The 15724-nt window shown below is 34.4% G+C and overlaps 1 protein-coding gene across 1 annotated transcript; it reads right to left on the bottom strand.

Annotated features, from left to right (window-relative positions):
- Positions 1–695: 695 nt before the first annotated feature.
- LOC131144425 (F-box protein At5g46170) lies at positions 696–2897 on the bottom strand. The gene is made up of 2 exons (XM_058093065.1): positions 1407–2897; positions 696–1080 (listed from the first exon to the last, which is right to left on the bottom strand). Exon 1 carries the CDS (start codon positions 2592–2594, stop codon positions 1425–1427), a length of 1170 nt encoding a protein of 389 aa, XP_057949048.1. The 5' UTR covers positions 2595–2897; the 3' UTR covers positions 696–1080; positions 1407–1424.
- Positions 2898–15724: the final 12827 nt, after the last annotated feature.

The raw sequence follows: 15724 nt of genomic DNA, 5'->3' as shown, positions 1-15724 counted from the left end.
TCATAGTAATATAGAGGTGGCCGCATCTGCAAATGCAAACTCTGTATCACCAGGGCTTACAAGAACAGAATATAATTCAATTTCACCCCATGTAAGAGTACAATGTTGGACAAAGAATTTGAATTTCATGATATTTCAAAATATCCATAAAATAACCCAATAATGGGGTTGGGAGGGGCATTTCATAAATCATATCAGAGTACTTGAAACGTTAACTCGTCAACTCCTTGCAAGTCAAGAATGAAAATCCCCATTCTAAATTTATATCATAAAATAACCCAATATAACAGCATTGCGAGGGGCATCTCATAATCATTTGAAATGTTAACTTGTCAATTCCTTGCAAGTCAATAATAAGAATCCCCATTCTATATTTATATCATCGAGTACTACATCGTCTGCCATACCAATCAACCTAGTTACTGTTGTGTTGCAACACTATCGAGGGTTTATTCCATCTGTTTTAATCCCTATTCCTTCAGAGACTCATAGTCAGCAAAAACTTATGGCAACCAAGACATGTCCACACTAGATACTGTTCTTCACCCTACCAATCCAACACTACAATATGTCCTATTAACCATATAATAAATCGTCAGCTAGGAATATCTTGCCATCGGAAAGATTGCTTTCAATATAACCAGTGGACTAGCTTCAAACAGGTACAGCTAACTAAAAACAAGTTGCTCAAATCATTTTGAAATGTATATCACATAGCATAACAGTGTCATAACTACAATATTCACATATATAGAGATGATTGGCAAATGTAAACGACTACAAACTCAAAGCTTTTACAACATCAATCTAGTTGCTTGTGTGCTGTGTGCACTCCTAGAACGACATGCCTGAAATAAAAACACAATGGAGATGCACGTCCTCTGTCAGTTCAAGCACAACTAGCAGAACGTATGCACTGCAGCAATCAACAAAGGGGGCTGGCATTCCAGGGCTGAATTCAAGCAAGAATTGGCTTCATGGAGCACTGCATTTAATTTCATACCCATCAGAACAAAATTGTGCTTCTTCGCCTTCCAATTCAAGCAAACCCACTTCTTCCCATACAACATATCACTTTCCCTGAAAATTCAATTACAAATGGAATAAATCAAGCATGATCCAAGCATTCAGAGTAAATAAAAATCAATTTCTGAATAATAAAAGATCCATCAGAAAAAGCAATATTAGATCCACGACTAAAAAGACAGCAAACAAAACGCGAAAGGCATCTCTTGCAGCTATACAATAAACTCTAGGTGTTATTCAGTGAGCAGCATCCAGTGGTAACTGATAACACGCGAAATCTATTTGTGTGCAGCATTTCCCTGATATTAGTCATACTCACCAAAGTGGGGACAACAACTTCGCTTCTCCTAGCCACAATGAAAAATACACTGATAATTTACCTCGCCTTGAAATAGCTCTCAGAATGAGTTCATCTCCAGACAATAAGTTCGCCTTTTCACCAGCATTTTTGCCGCCGTCCCATAAGGCTCCTCAAACGCAGTTGAAACCCAGGACAGATCAGATACCTCCTTCTTAGTAGCAGATTGCTCACTAGGCCGTATAGCCACCAATGTCGCCCCTTTCAACACAACGCCATTAGGCAATTCCAAGTAGGGAGCATACCACAGCCTCATATTAAGCGCAGGCACTAAGGTCCTCTTAGATGCTGAAGATGCCGACAAAGGTTTCACTCTGAGCTCCTCCAGTTGCTCCCTGTTCATACACAGCACGCCCTGCTCATCAGCGTCCGTCAAAATCAAACTGTCCAATGTCTTGTGCTCTGCAATTATAGGCTGTAGCAAGTAATGCCTCGCGGAGGCAGCAATCAGCGAGCTTATAGTCCAGACAACTCGAAGTTTAAGACCGCCATTCGTGTAAAACGATTCAGGTATGCTCCCATTATCATCCCCACTACCATTTCCGCAAAACCCATCAGCCCCATTGTCTTGAACATTCGATACCTTCGTGGCTGCGGTATTGATCACCGACGACGCGCCCAGAATCACACAATTATCAAGAGTTGATCCGAACTCAGCTCTCCATTTCAACAAAACCCCATCATCAATGCCCAATTCGCCGCTCGGAAGCTCGATCCGGAGGAAGCGGATTTCGTTGAAGTCCTTCAAAACCTGGGTGGGCGAATGGTGGGTCACCCCGCCTTGATCCAGTTCTTCATCATCACCGCCGTGAGCGCCACCGCCCACCGCGAGCGCCGACGACGAGGAGCCCGAGCGCTTGGGACCTAAGAATTGGCCGAGCGCCTGGAGGGGTTTAACGATGCCGCCTAAAATGAGACGAAATATGTTCGAGAAGGAACCGGCACGAGCCTTGTCGGAGGCAGATGCCGCAGAGGCGGCGTCATCGTCGGATATGACGCAGTCGACGCGGACGAGGACGTGCTCGACCTGAGGGACAAGGCTGTGAAACCTCCGCGAAACGACGCAGCATCGGCCGAGGGCCTTGACGTCGCCGATCTTGTTGAAGACGAGGAGGAGTAGAGAGTCCGGCAATCGATCGAAATGGTCGGTGGCGCTGTCGGAGGGCTCGGGCCAGATCTTGGATGTGAGATCCGAGCGTAGAGAAGACATTGGATGGAAGAGAGAGGGAGAGAGAGGAGGATTTGGGGAATCAGGAGGACTGGGACATGGAGGGGGAGGGGGAGGGGGAGGGGGAGAGGGGAAGTGGGCTAGGGCTAGATCTCAAGAAAGACAAGGCCTCATGGCTTGCTGCTGGGAAGAGAGAGAGAGAGAGAGAGAGAGAGAGACCTTGAGAGTTAAGGGGAGAGTAGCTACAGAAAGACAGATAAAATGGTGGGAGGAGATGGATCCACGATTTTGTCGTACAGAGAGGACACGGAGTCACAGAGAGGGTGGGGATTTCATGAGCGTTCAATGTTATTAGGAGGTGGGTGTGCTCTTCTTACCTTTCTATTTTTTATTTCTTATGTTTTATTTTTATTAAGCCAGCCTTTGAATCCTTCTCTCTTCTTTTATTTTTCTGCCTTAACTTTCTTTTTTGTTTTTGTTTTCCCCCTTCTAAATAAGCAAAAAACCAACTCACTTTTTGCAGGGAAAAGGCTAACCTAGGTGAAACGGGATTTGTTTTTTGTTAATATAATTTTTTTTTTTTTTTTTTTACATCAAGTTTCCAAGAATGACCAGTCATCGAACTTGACCAAGACTAATCCCACGTCTGCATTAGCTGAGCCCATAGCCATCTCACATGAGGTTAATTCGGCTAACCCGACCCTAGGACACCTCTCGCACCATCATCCATGGGAAATGGTAAGACGCTTCAACCGCTGGCTCCTCAAGGGCATCAACCAGAATCGAACCTGGGGTACCGACGAAGTGGCCCTCCCAAGCATGCCCTTGCCATTCGATCATATGTCTGGGAGCTTCGTAATATAATTTTTGATCAATAGAGTACGCCGTTTTCACTACAAAAAGAAAAATTACAGTTCATATTATGAATTTACGTTGTAAATTGTAAAATTATTTTTCTTTTTAGATTACGTTGGGTGTCTTGGCTCTCCCGACTCATCCAATTATGGGTCGTTATAATCATGCTTATATTGCCATTTTTTAGTTTAACTAATTACAATGAACAAAAGAAATAAGTCAATAATGTTAAAAAACTTTTTATGTCCATCTTAAACTTTTTTTTTTTTCTTTTTTTGGAATAGGACCCATCTCGAAATTACTAAATCCTATCACCGCGCCAAAAGCCTTTTAATATATATATATATTTGCAATTCACCTATGGCTATGATATTTCCAAGTTTTAAAATTCAATAAATTTGTTAAAACATTATTTAATATTTTTTATGGTCAATTTTGGCCTAATACAACTTTTTTTTTTTTCAACAAAGTCTCACCTATCAAGGCTTAATTAAAGGATTGAATTGAATACTTTGTTTCTGTCTTCCAATTAAAATTTATTCCTTTAAAATGAAAACCATTATCAAGAAGGCTATTAAGAAACGAATCTTTATTAAATATGTGCATTGGTGTGTACAAAAAGTATTAATAATATAAATTATTTTGTGGACTAAAATTTCTTCAAATTTTAAAAATAAGACAAAATATTCTTAAAAATATTTAAATTATGCTTTAAATATTTATTTTAGATTAATTAATTCTTAAACTTAACAAAAATCATAAATGACTTTGATTTGTTTCTTATATGAATGCATAGAGAGAATGTTTTTCATCTTATTAGAGAGCATCAAGTACTTTTTTCAAAAATAAAATTTCTATCGTCTATTCTTGGAAAGTGTTGATAATGAGTGTGGAACTAAAAAAGTACTGAAAGTTATAAGTGATATTTAGTTGTGTTTAAAACAAATGATATTTGGGCACTTATTTTTATCGTAGGGTATTATAAGATTAGTTTTAAGCATATTTTATATTAAAAATATTAATATTTTTTATTAAAAATTTAATTAATAATTATTTTATTATTCATAATTAAAATTTAAGTATTTTTTTATTAAAATGATATAAGATTATTATTTTTAATTAATAATAATCATGTTATTAATATATTTATAACATATTGCTATCATATTAAATTATAATAAAAATAATATTATTAATTAAATCTAAAAGTTTAATTTAAATTAGTGAATAATTTGCGTTCAATCTAGAACTGAATTATAATAACTACTGTGTATTTTTAAATATATATTAAATAAAAATATTAATATTTTTATAATAAAAAATTCAAACGATAATTATTTTATTTTTATAATTAAAATTTAAATATATTCTAATAACGAAACTAATATAGTATTATTTATCAGTTAACAATAATATTATTATTAATGTATATTTATAACATATGATTATCACATTAATTTATGTTAAAAATATTATTAATAATTGAATTGAAAATTTTAATTTATTTAAAATTTATAAATGGTTATTTTTATTCATTCTAGAATTTAATTCTATTTTATTAATAATTAATAGGTTATAATGCATAATAAAATAATATATAATTAAATTTTGATTGAATATTATTTTAAATTTTATATTTAATTAATATTTAAATATTTGAATTAATTAAAAAAATAAAATGTTATTTTTAATCACTAATAATCTTGTACTTAATAAACATTTATAAAATATGATTATTACATTAATTTATGTTAAAATAATATTGTTAATTAAAATAGTATTTTCAATTTTTAATATTAATTTAAATTAATAGATGGTTTTGTTGGCCTAACAATGCTTAATTTCATTTTGATGATAACAAATTAAATTAGGCTTTCATGTTAAGTTTGAGGAAAAAAATATTTTGCAAGGCGAAGTGATCTACTTGAAGAGATTGAACGAGGCTTAGACTTAAAGCTACAAGTCATGAGGGATATGAAACAAATTGAAGAATTGATTAAAGTTTGGACACATTATTGAAGCTATGACATGAAGACTTAGGAATTGATTTGTTTTATCTTTTTAGAGTCTCATGTAAGTACTACTTTCAATATTGCATTTGAAGCTCTTAGGATTTGTGTTGGACTTAAAGACCTGATTTAGGACATGAAAAATATTTTTATAAGATCTAAAATATTTTTTCAAAGTTGAAAGTGGAAAAGTGTTCCCAGGAGGGGGGTGAATTGGGTTATTTAAAAATTTTAAGTTCCTTTTAAATTTTTTGTTTAGTTCACACAGCAAAACTTAAGTTAATCAATTAATTCTCAATCAACAACTAAAAACCACAATTAGTTGAACAATTAAACAATCCAATCAACCACACAATGATCTAAGATAACCAACACAAGCACTTAAACAATCAAGATTTTGCAACTCTTTGAAAGCTTTCAGCTTTTGATGACAACCCTATTTTGGATTGATTTTTATTGTGTTCTCTTAATTAAGATTTTCGCAAATTAACCAACATACTCCCTTGTGGGTTTTCGCAAATAGTTAATTGAAACATAATTTCTATAGATTAAGAGTCTTCTTTGAATTCAGTGTTTAAGCCCTGCAACCTGCACTTAACATCCACAAATATATATATCTATATATAATGCATAAATTAAAAGAGTAGGGTTGAGAAGAACACCAAGTTTTTAGGAGGTTCGGCTTATTTCCAGCCTACGTCTCGCCTTTGATAAACCACCAAAGGATTCCACTAAATCAGTTCCTTTCCGGGTGGAACAATACCGTTACAATCCCTCCTTCAATTAGGCTAGAGTGTGCCTCTCCAAACGATAACCCTCGCTTGGTCTAACAATGATTCAAGGACCAAAACCCTCAATCAATCTACAAGAAAAGATTCAAGAGAATTTGTACAAGAGATGCTCTCAAAAAAGCTTATTAATACAGTTTCAAACTATATATTTCAAAGTAATTCAATATAAAATTTAAATTGAAGCTCAAGAGAATTAATCACCGAATGATTCTTTTAATGACTGGAAGAATTTAGAATTGTAGCACAAGATTGGTGATTGAGAGTCAGCAAAGCTTCAGTAAAATTCATGTACAAGATGAGAGTGAGAGAGCCTTTGAATGTTGAGAGCAATTTAGCGAGTATGAATATTGATTTTAATGCTTGGTGAATTAATTCAATGATCTTTAGGCTATTTATAGATTTAGAGAAACATTTAACTTGATCCCCAAGTTTACTTGGAGTAGTGCCCAAGTTTTAAACAAGTTTAAGCTCCAAGCAATCTAATTTTAAAAATTTGTCCGTTATAAAAATTTGAAATTTGCTCCGTGGCAGTAGCCTGACGCTTTTTGGTCAAGCGTCTGTCACTGAAATACACAGGTTAATTTCAAAGTCAGTAGGGTGGCAGTCGCCTAGCAAAATTCAGTCAGGCTTCTCAGTTTGCCTTGTCAGGCACCTGTCAGGGTCTAGGAAGTCGTCTATCGACCTTCTGTCTGTGCATTTTAAAAGCATTTAAATTGTCAGCCTACTGATGGTTTCGGTCAGGCTGCTGTCAAGTACAAAAATGTTGATTTTAAAATATTTATGTAAGAGCTCTCTTTGCTTCTCACTTCTTAGAATTTCAATTTGTTTACTTTAAAAAACACATTCCAAGATTAAGTTTTAGGTCTCTAGGTCTCTTTTATACCTAATGAGCTTCAAAAATAATTTCATACTTGAAGTACTTACAAAGCATGTCCTATTGACTCATTTAACTATTCATTTCTTGAACTCCTTGAAAATCTTCCTGTATGAACATTTTTGTTTTGAGTTCTTTTAGTCCTGAGCTTCATTGTTCTTCAAGCTTTCATTTTTTATCACTTGTATTGGTATGGGCTTTCAATATGTTCCTTGTGATCATATGAAGTATGCTGAGTTCCAATATCTATTTTTCCTGAAACATCACAACTTTCAAGCAAATTAAATTACCTTACTTTGTTATCATCAAAATTAAAAGTTGTAAGCCTTGTTAGGCCAACAATCTCCCCATTTTTTATGATGACAAATAAGGAGCAAAATGAGAGTGAACCTTAAAAGGCTCCCCCTTACAATAAGTATAAAAATAAACTTCAAAGTTTCATTACGGCATAATTTCATATGCTTCATGATTTCATTATAGCATTCATTCCATATTAAACATCTTATAATTTCATCATACTCATCATTATTTCATACTCATAAGATATCATGCTCATATATCATGCACATCAAGTAAGCAACCATCTTTTGCTCATAAAGATACTCCCCCTTTTGACATCATTCAAAAAAGGAGAAATACAAAAACATAATAGACATTCAAAAGAAGAGTGTGCCATTCATCCATAAAAAAAGTGAGCAAAAAGTCATAATCTTAAAGTTTACAAGACATCATAAAATATCACAATCAATCATCAGATCCAGTAGAATCATCTTTAGCATCTTCTTCTTCTAAGCCTTCTTTAGAGGCTTCTTCTTCTTTCTCAATGTCTTTAGAATTAGATTTTTCTTTGGAAGCTTCATCATTTTCCTCTTTTTCTTCTGATTCTTCATCTGGTGTTGAAATGATATCCATAGGGGCTATACCCCAGGAAGAACAAGTGAGATGTTGTTTTAGCTTTTCAAGGCGCTGATCAAGTGAGGAGTATCGGGTTTCCATATTGGTGACTTTGTCCTAAAGGGAAATGAGTCCTACCCTCATGCCAATGCTGAAACTAGACTAGTGTTGATAGAAAGGGAGGAACCACGCAAGCATATCTGCGACCTTTGGAGCAGGATTAGGATTTTCTGGGTCTGGTTGAGCTGCTTGTTCCCTCTATACAACCATCCTTGTGTGAATTTCTTATAACCCGTCAATTTGAGAGTGGTGGAGGAAAATAGATCATAATGGGTTCTTTTGACGAATTTTGAAGATGGTGTGATGACCTGGTAGTGAGCAAAGAGTAAGGATAGGATTCCACTGTAAGGAAGAACAACTTGGGGTGCTTCCATTTTCATAACCATCCACTTAAGCATTAAGCTAGCCAAATCCAATTTTTTCCCTTTGAGTGAGCACCACATGAAAAAACAGTCTAAGAATGAAACGTGGTCATATGATCCGGCTCTTGGTAGGATATTGAAAGCAATGAGCTTGTGGAGGATTAAGGCTTGTAAATTGAGTTGTTTGTAGAGTGGAGGATTGCTAAAATATATGGGTGGATCATCCAGTACAAGAGGCAAGAACTCGTGTAGGGTGAAACCTTGCTCCAAAATCCATTGTTTTTCTATAGGAGTGCACTCAAATTCACCTCTTTTTATTAGAAGCAATTTTCTGATGGATTGAGGAGTGAGGGTAATTGATTGTCCTAAGAGGTCGGTGGAAATTCCTACTTCCTTTTTCACCAAATTTGAGTAGAATATTTTGGTCAAGTCTGGATAATACTCCTTGGCTTGGTTTTGAATGAACTTATCCCAACTGATATCTTTGAATAAAGTTAAGATTTCAGGAAAGTTAGATTCAAAGAAGGGGATATCTAGGACTTTACTGAATTTTGGATCAATGGTTGAAATGTGGTTTCGATACAATTATCTTACGTGTGAGGAGGTTAGCCATTTCTCAATTTCATTATTGCTTGCTTGGCGAGAGGAGGAAGCCTTGTCCTTATTTTCGGTTGTTTTTGTTCATGGCATATTGAAAAGTTGTTTGGAATCCTAAAACCCTAGGTTGAGAAGGTTTAGGGTTTGATGGGTGAAGTGGAGATTGAGTGAGGGAAGGATTTGAGGAGGAAGAAATAGAGGTAAGGAAGAAAGAAAGAGTTTTTTGGAGAGCTATAGAAGAGTAGATAGGCGGATGTTGTTTAAAATGAGGTGTTTTTGCGTGTTTAGAAGATGAACCGCCGCTTATTAGGGCTCTTGTCACTTGAAGGGTTGGGCGCCTAATGACTTAAATTTCACCAGGAAGTAGCCAATCAGGTGCTTGCCTCTCAGCTAGGAGTCGCCTATCATGCAGGTTGCATGCAAATTCTTCTGATTCCTCTTTTAATTTACTTCAAAAATGTGTAGCATCCCTAATTCTCATCTAATAAATACAAATCAATCTTTTAAAAGTTGTTTTGTAAATATATTTGCCAATTGATCATTTTTTTTTACGAACTCTAGAATTATTTCTTCTTTTTGTACGTGATCTCTCAAGAAGTGATGTCTAATGTCAATGTGCTTTGTTCTTGAGTGAGATACTGAATTTTTTGAAATATTTTATTGCACTTGTATTGTCACACGTAATTGAAATTGTTTGATATTCAAGATTGAAGTCTTTTAACTATTGTTTCATATATAGTGTTTGTGCACAACAACTCCCGGCTGTTACATATTTAGCCTCAGCAGTTGACAAGGCCACGAAGTTTTATTTCTTTGACAACCAAGATACTAATGATCTTCCTAAGAAGTGACATGTACCACTTGTGCTCTTCCTATAAATTTTGCATCTAGCATAATCTGCATCTAAATAGCTAATCATTTCAAAGCCGGTGTCTTTTGGATACCATAGACCTAGTTCAATTGTGCCTAATAAGTATCTTAGAATTCTTTTGATAGCAACTTGATGAGATTCCTTAGGTGCTGATTGAAATCTAGCACACATGCACACACTAAACATAATATCGGGTTTACTAGTTGTTAAATACAATAAGTTTCCTATCATTCCTCGATAATGTTTTGTGTCAACTGGTTTTCCCTTTTCATCCTTATCAAGGCTTGTGGAGGTGCTCATAGGAGTTCCTATAGGTTTACTTCCTTCCATATCAAACTTTTTCAGCATATCTCTAATGTATTTGGTTTGATTTATGAATATTCCATTCTTAGCTTGCTTGATTTGTAACCGTAGGAAGTAATTTAACTCTCCCATCATACTCATTTTAAACTCTTTTTGCATGCATTTTACAAATTCTTTACATAGATCTTCAGTTGTAGCACCAAATATAATATCATCCACATAGATTTGTACTATTAGCATGTCTTTGTTTCTAGTGTTAATGAATAGAATGCTATCTACTTTTCCTCTTGCAAAATCATTGTTAAGTAAGAATTTACTTAATCTTTCATACCAAACTCTAGGAGCTTGTTTTAAACCATACAAGGTTTTAGTTAATCTAAATACATGACTTGGATATTTTATGTCTTCAAAACCCAGAGGATGTTTTACATATATTGTTAGCTTTGGTACAATCCCAAGAGGGGGGGGGGGTGAATTGGTATTTAAAAATTTACTGTCTTAAGTCAATCCACTAACAACAGTATTACACAAGCTTAAGGTCAATCTAATGCATGTAAAATAAATCAATGTAAATATACAATGGAATTTAAACTGCAATAAATATTTAACCAAGCATGCACAATAAAGCAATAAAGGAGACGACACCCAAAAATGTTATCAAGGTTTGGCCAAATTGCCTACGTCCCCACCTTAGCCAACAAGCACAAGGATTACCACAACCAACACGCCTTACCAGGATGGCGCACCTAGCTTTCCTAACTGGGTCTAAGCCAATCCGAGACTATTCCAGGGCTAGTCTCCCTCTTCAAGCTCGTGCCTAGAAATACAACAAATGTGTATATAGTTTTACATACAAGGAAATGCTTCTTACACTAAGCTGATTATGTACCACTAAGCACAATGTAATTAATACACTACCAAGAGATAGGATTTGATAAGTTTTGTGTAGTTTGAGTGTCTAATCTCAAATATTTATGCAATTATAGCAATCAGTGTGTGAGAGTGTAAATGATAGGATCATTGTGTCGAAATAATATTTCAATCACAATGCACAAACGAAGATCACAAGCACACTTCAAATTTCTCAACAGATAATGTTTCTCAATATAATTTAATCTTTGTGTTCAAGAAGATAAAATCAATCAAAAGATATTTCAACAAAGATCTTTTTGCGTATGTACAAATATCTCAACAAAATATTTCTCAAAGTAAATCACACGAGATATTTGAAATCGATTTGCAACAATTTATTTCACAAACGAAAAGCAATACGAACTCTTAAGTATTGCAATGATGATGCAAAACTCACAAGCTCTACGAAGTTTTCCTATGAAAGACTTATTAATGAAGTCTCTTAGAAAAACATCAAGCTTACTCTCGGATAAAAATATATATCAATCAACTAGAACAAATGAGAGTGTAAGCTTAACTAGATACTCACAATAGCATTCTTACTTAACAAGATTTGCAATGAGGATAAGTAAGAATGAAGAAATATAGCTTGGATGTGAGAAATAGAGCTTTTGAGAATTATAGGATATTTGCTAATTGTTTTGCTAATCTACTTATAATTATTCCAAATGAGGGGGTATATATAGAAAACCCCTCAAATATAACCGTTAAGGACACGTGGAATTATTAGAAAAGTTTAAACATTATTTTATTATTTTAACCCCATTTAAAAAAGTTAACCACTATAAAAAATTAGGGGCAACCTGAGAGGTCCGGTCGACTAGAAAGGTTTCGGTCGACTGAAGTTCATATGGTTCGGTCGACCAGGAGGTTTTTGAACTGAAGGCTCGGTCAACCAAAAGTGGGCGATTTCCCATTTCTCCGAGGTTCGATCGACCGGGCCATTTTGAACTGGCTAGTTCAGTCAACCAGACCGTTGGGATTTCTCCTGAGGACCCTCGGTCGACCAGGTAGTTGGAGAACAAAAATGGTTCGGTCAACCAGATGGTCAAATTGTTGACCTCTGGGGGTTTCGGTCGATCGGGGGGTTTTGAACTGCATTGGTTCGGTCAACCAAGGCCTTGGTCAACTGTTGACCCAGGCCTGTTTCGGTCGACCAAGGCAAAATGAACTGCCTTGATCGGCAGACCGAAAGTGCACAAAGTGTGCATTTCAGTCTAGTCTCGAAACATACAAACCCTATTCAAGTGCCTAAAACATGCAAGTGCAAAGGTGAGTGTCTTAAGGTCATTTTTGTCCAATTAAAGACACCGAAAAAATCTGATGTTGGTTGACCGAAGGGTGTTCCCTAAGGTTCATCTATGGTCTTGAGCTTATCGATCCTACCATGTAGGTAAGACATTAATTATTACAAACCATATTCTCCTAATTACTATTATAGACCCAAATAATGATTAAATTACAATACAACATAAACAGGGTCTTCAGGTCTTCACTTCATGTGTCGTGTGCGTGCACCATATGATACGTAGGTTCGATCGGTCTTGCACACAAACTCATCAAACCATTAAATACCGTATTTGTCATAATCAAAACAGGGTATGACCCATAGGGTCAACAATCTCCCCTTTTTTGATGATGACAAATACTTGCCTACTTCTCCCCCTTTTGGCAATAACAAAAAGGGCCTAAATAAACATTGAGACAAATAGGCAAATAATTATCTGAATATAGGAAATGTTTGGGAAAAGGTTTTTAGAAAATTCAGCAGCATGCCGTTTGAAAATAGAACATTTCCCAAAAATTTTTGTAAACAAGTGACATGATTGAGTAATATATATTCAAGATATCTACAACACTTACTCAAACAGTCCAGTATTCTCAAAACATTAAATAGAAGTATAACTTTCAGTCATTCAAGAGATAGAATAGTCATGCATTTCATAGCACAGACAAATTCATAGAGTATAAAGCAATGACTGGTTTAGCAGTTATGCACACAAACTATATAACTGGTTATAAAAATGATTTAAATGACATGAAAAACAAAATTAGACCATGAATATGCACAAACCATTTGCAATTTAAACATATCATAAGACCCGTGGAAGATTTGAGTTAAAGGCACGTGGCATATGATACCAAAGGGAGGTTTGAGCATAAAAATAGTCTAACAAGTTCGCATGCATTTTCATATGAAATTACCGAACCAGTTATCCAATTTTATAACCATATATGTATATAATAATAATTATAGTAAGGCAAAAAAAAAAAGTTTTGAAATTAGTTCTTGCCATAAAGTACTAAAAATAAATACATATGTATATAAATATACACATATATCCCCCTTATAATGTTTGCTTAAAATATTGGCGTGTTGCTTGCCAAAAATAATTTAAATATCATGCAAACAAGCAATAAATTTTCTGCTTTGTCAATAAGCACATACTGAAAAATTACTAGAAAAGCCACAACCATGATGATCCTAAATATGTCAATCAATTTAAAGCAAGGATCGCAGGGCAAACACAAACAGCATGTAGCAAAGCAACACATTTCAGAATATGATTTTCAATAAAAACAATGCATTCAAGCACATGCCGCACATGATTTCAAAACAGATCTAAGCTAAAAAGTTGGTGAGCATAATATGATAGGCATTTCAATTTTAGATGCTCCCCCTATCAATTTGAATTATTGCTTAGATACTATAAATTACTTAAACTTTGCAAGGGATTGATTTCATTGATTATGCCAAAGTATAGGTGAGCACACAAACCATTTTTCAACAACTATACCTGATATCAATTAACAATATTTATCTCTAAACAGTATAGTCATCCCTATAGACAACAAGTGCATCAGAAAGTAGATATCAAGGCATTTTATGCAATTTATGACCCAAGAATATTTCATATCAAATCAAAGAACTTTATGTGCAAGATATAATGTTCATGGATGTCAGAAGAGCCTCAATATTTCAATAAATGATAGTGATGCATATGAGTCCTGTAAGTTCTTTCTATAGGGTAGGTGCTCAGTTCTCTAAGTGCTTGATGATTATGCAAGGATGAAATTTAATTTTCAATTAGTTTTCCCTCATCCTTTCAAAAATATTTTTTAACATTAATTTTATCATAATCATCTTTAACACAAGGTTTTATATGAGAGTATCCTGGTGAAATTTCGGCAGCATGTTGTTTAATTATAGGACAATTTCCGATAAAAATTAGTACTTGATAGTGGGCTGTTTTCAATAGATAAACCATGTAAAGCAAGCAACAACCTACTATCCACAACTAGCATGCAAATTATATCACTACATCCACCATGCAGGAGGCTTTCAACATAAGCATGTTTTCCAGTAGTTCAATCAACAACTTATAAAAGAAATGAACTATCCAATAGATGATATGAACAATAACTAACAATGGATAGTTATGAGATCAGTGCAGAGTTGTTCTCACAAGAGCATACAAACATACACGCATAAATAAGGATTGAGAGCATTTTAATATATATATATATATATAGATATGAAAGATGAATGCTCCCCCTCAATTATGCATTCAACTCATTTAATGTCTTTTTCTTATTTTCAAATCATTTAGCCAAGAGATCTAGATTTTTAATGGTATATGCTCGGCGTTGGATGAATAGGTTTAGAGGACCAAAAAGTCACAATGTATATATCTTTGAGTGAGCTAAGCCTATATTTGCCTCTTTTCTTATGGTTTAGAATATGTGACAGGCTTAAGTTTAAATTACTTTTCATTTTAAGGTCCATGCATAGGTTTCTTTGAATTTTTGTTCTATCATCTAGATTGAAACCTATATCAATTAAATTAGCCATTTTAACTTTATTCATGAGGATGAAGCTCTTAAATGATTTTATATAAACTTTGAGAGCTTGGAAGAAAATTGAATACTCTTAAAGATTAAACATTTTATTTAAGTTCAATAGAGTATTCAAAAGTAGGACATTGTACTAGATAAGCATTTTAAAGGATATGTCCTAAATTATTCTGGCAAAGAGCATTGTGGAGAATATGAAAAACTAGGAACTGCCGCTCTTTGGTGATTGGAATGTATCCTTTAGATATGGTCATAATTTTGGAGCAAGGATACGAACCAATGAGAGGGTGGATCTTTACCTAATGTGATCGAGGTTGGTAAAGATTCCTTATGGAGGATACGGTGAACCAAAATTAGAAGATTTTTATATTTTAAGCACACAAGGGAATATTTTGATTAATCAGTGAAACTAGAATCCCTTAGTGGTTGCCTCTAATTTTGATAATGGAAGGATGTCTTTTAATAAGCACCAAAAAATATTTGGAATTTACGATTAATAGTGCTTTAAGCCTAGAATGATGACTAAACAAAGGTTAAGGCTTTTATATTCAAAAAAGAGTTTAGGTTTGACTGATATATATTGAGATGGATTCTCTAAAACTCAAATATGTGCAATGGACATAGTATGCTTAATTTTAGATATTCATATTTAAGTGTGAGTTAAGCAATTTGAAATTTAAAACAAATAAGGCAAACATGCCATGTCCATTTGGAAGTGAATTTTTATTCAAGCAGCCGATAATTTCATATTTTAACCAATGAATATATGCAATAAGTTTAGATTGGTTA

The sequence above is a fragment of the Malania oleifera genome, chromosome 12 (genome assembly GCF_029873635.1).
Source record: "Malania oleifera isolate guangnan ecotype guangnan chromosome 12, ASM2987363v1, whole genome shotgun sequence".
Lineage (NCBI taxonomy): Eukaryota > Viridiplantae > Streptophyta > Magnoliopsida > Santalales > Ximeniaceae > Malania > Malania oleifera.
The sequence above is the reverse complement of the archived record's forward strand: the minus strand, read 5'-3'. Positions and strand labels throughout refer to the sequence as shown.

What these genes read in the sequence shown, in the direction of transcription:
- LOC131144425 (XM_058093065.1), bottom strand. Translation starts at nt 2,594, where the DNA reads ATGTCTTCTCTACGCTCGGATCTCACATCCAAGATCTGGCCCGAGCCC.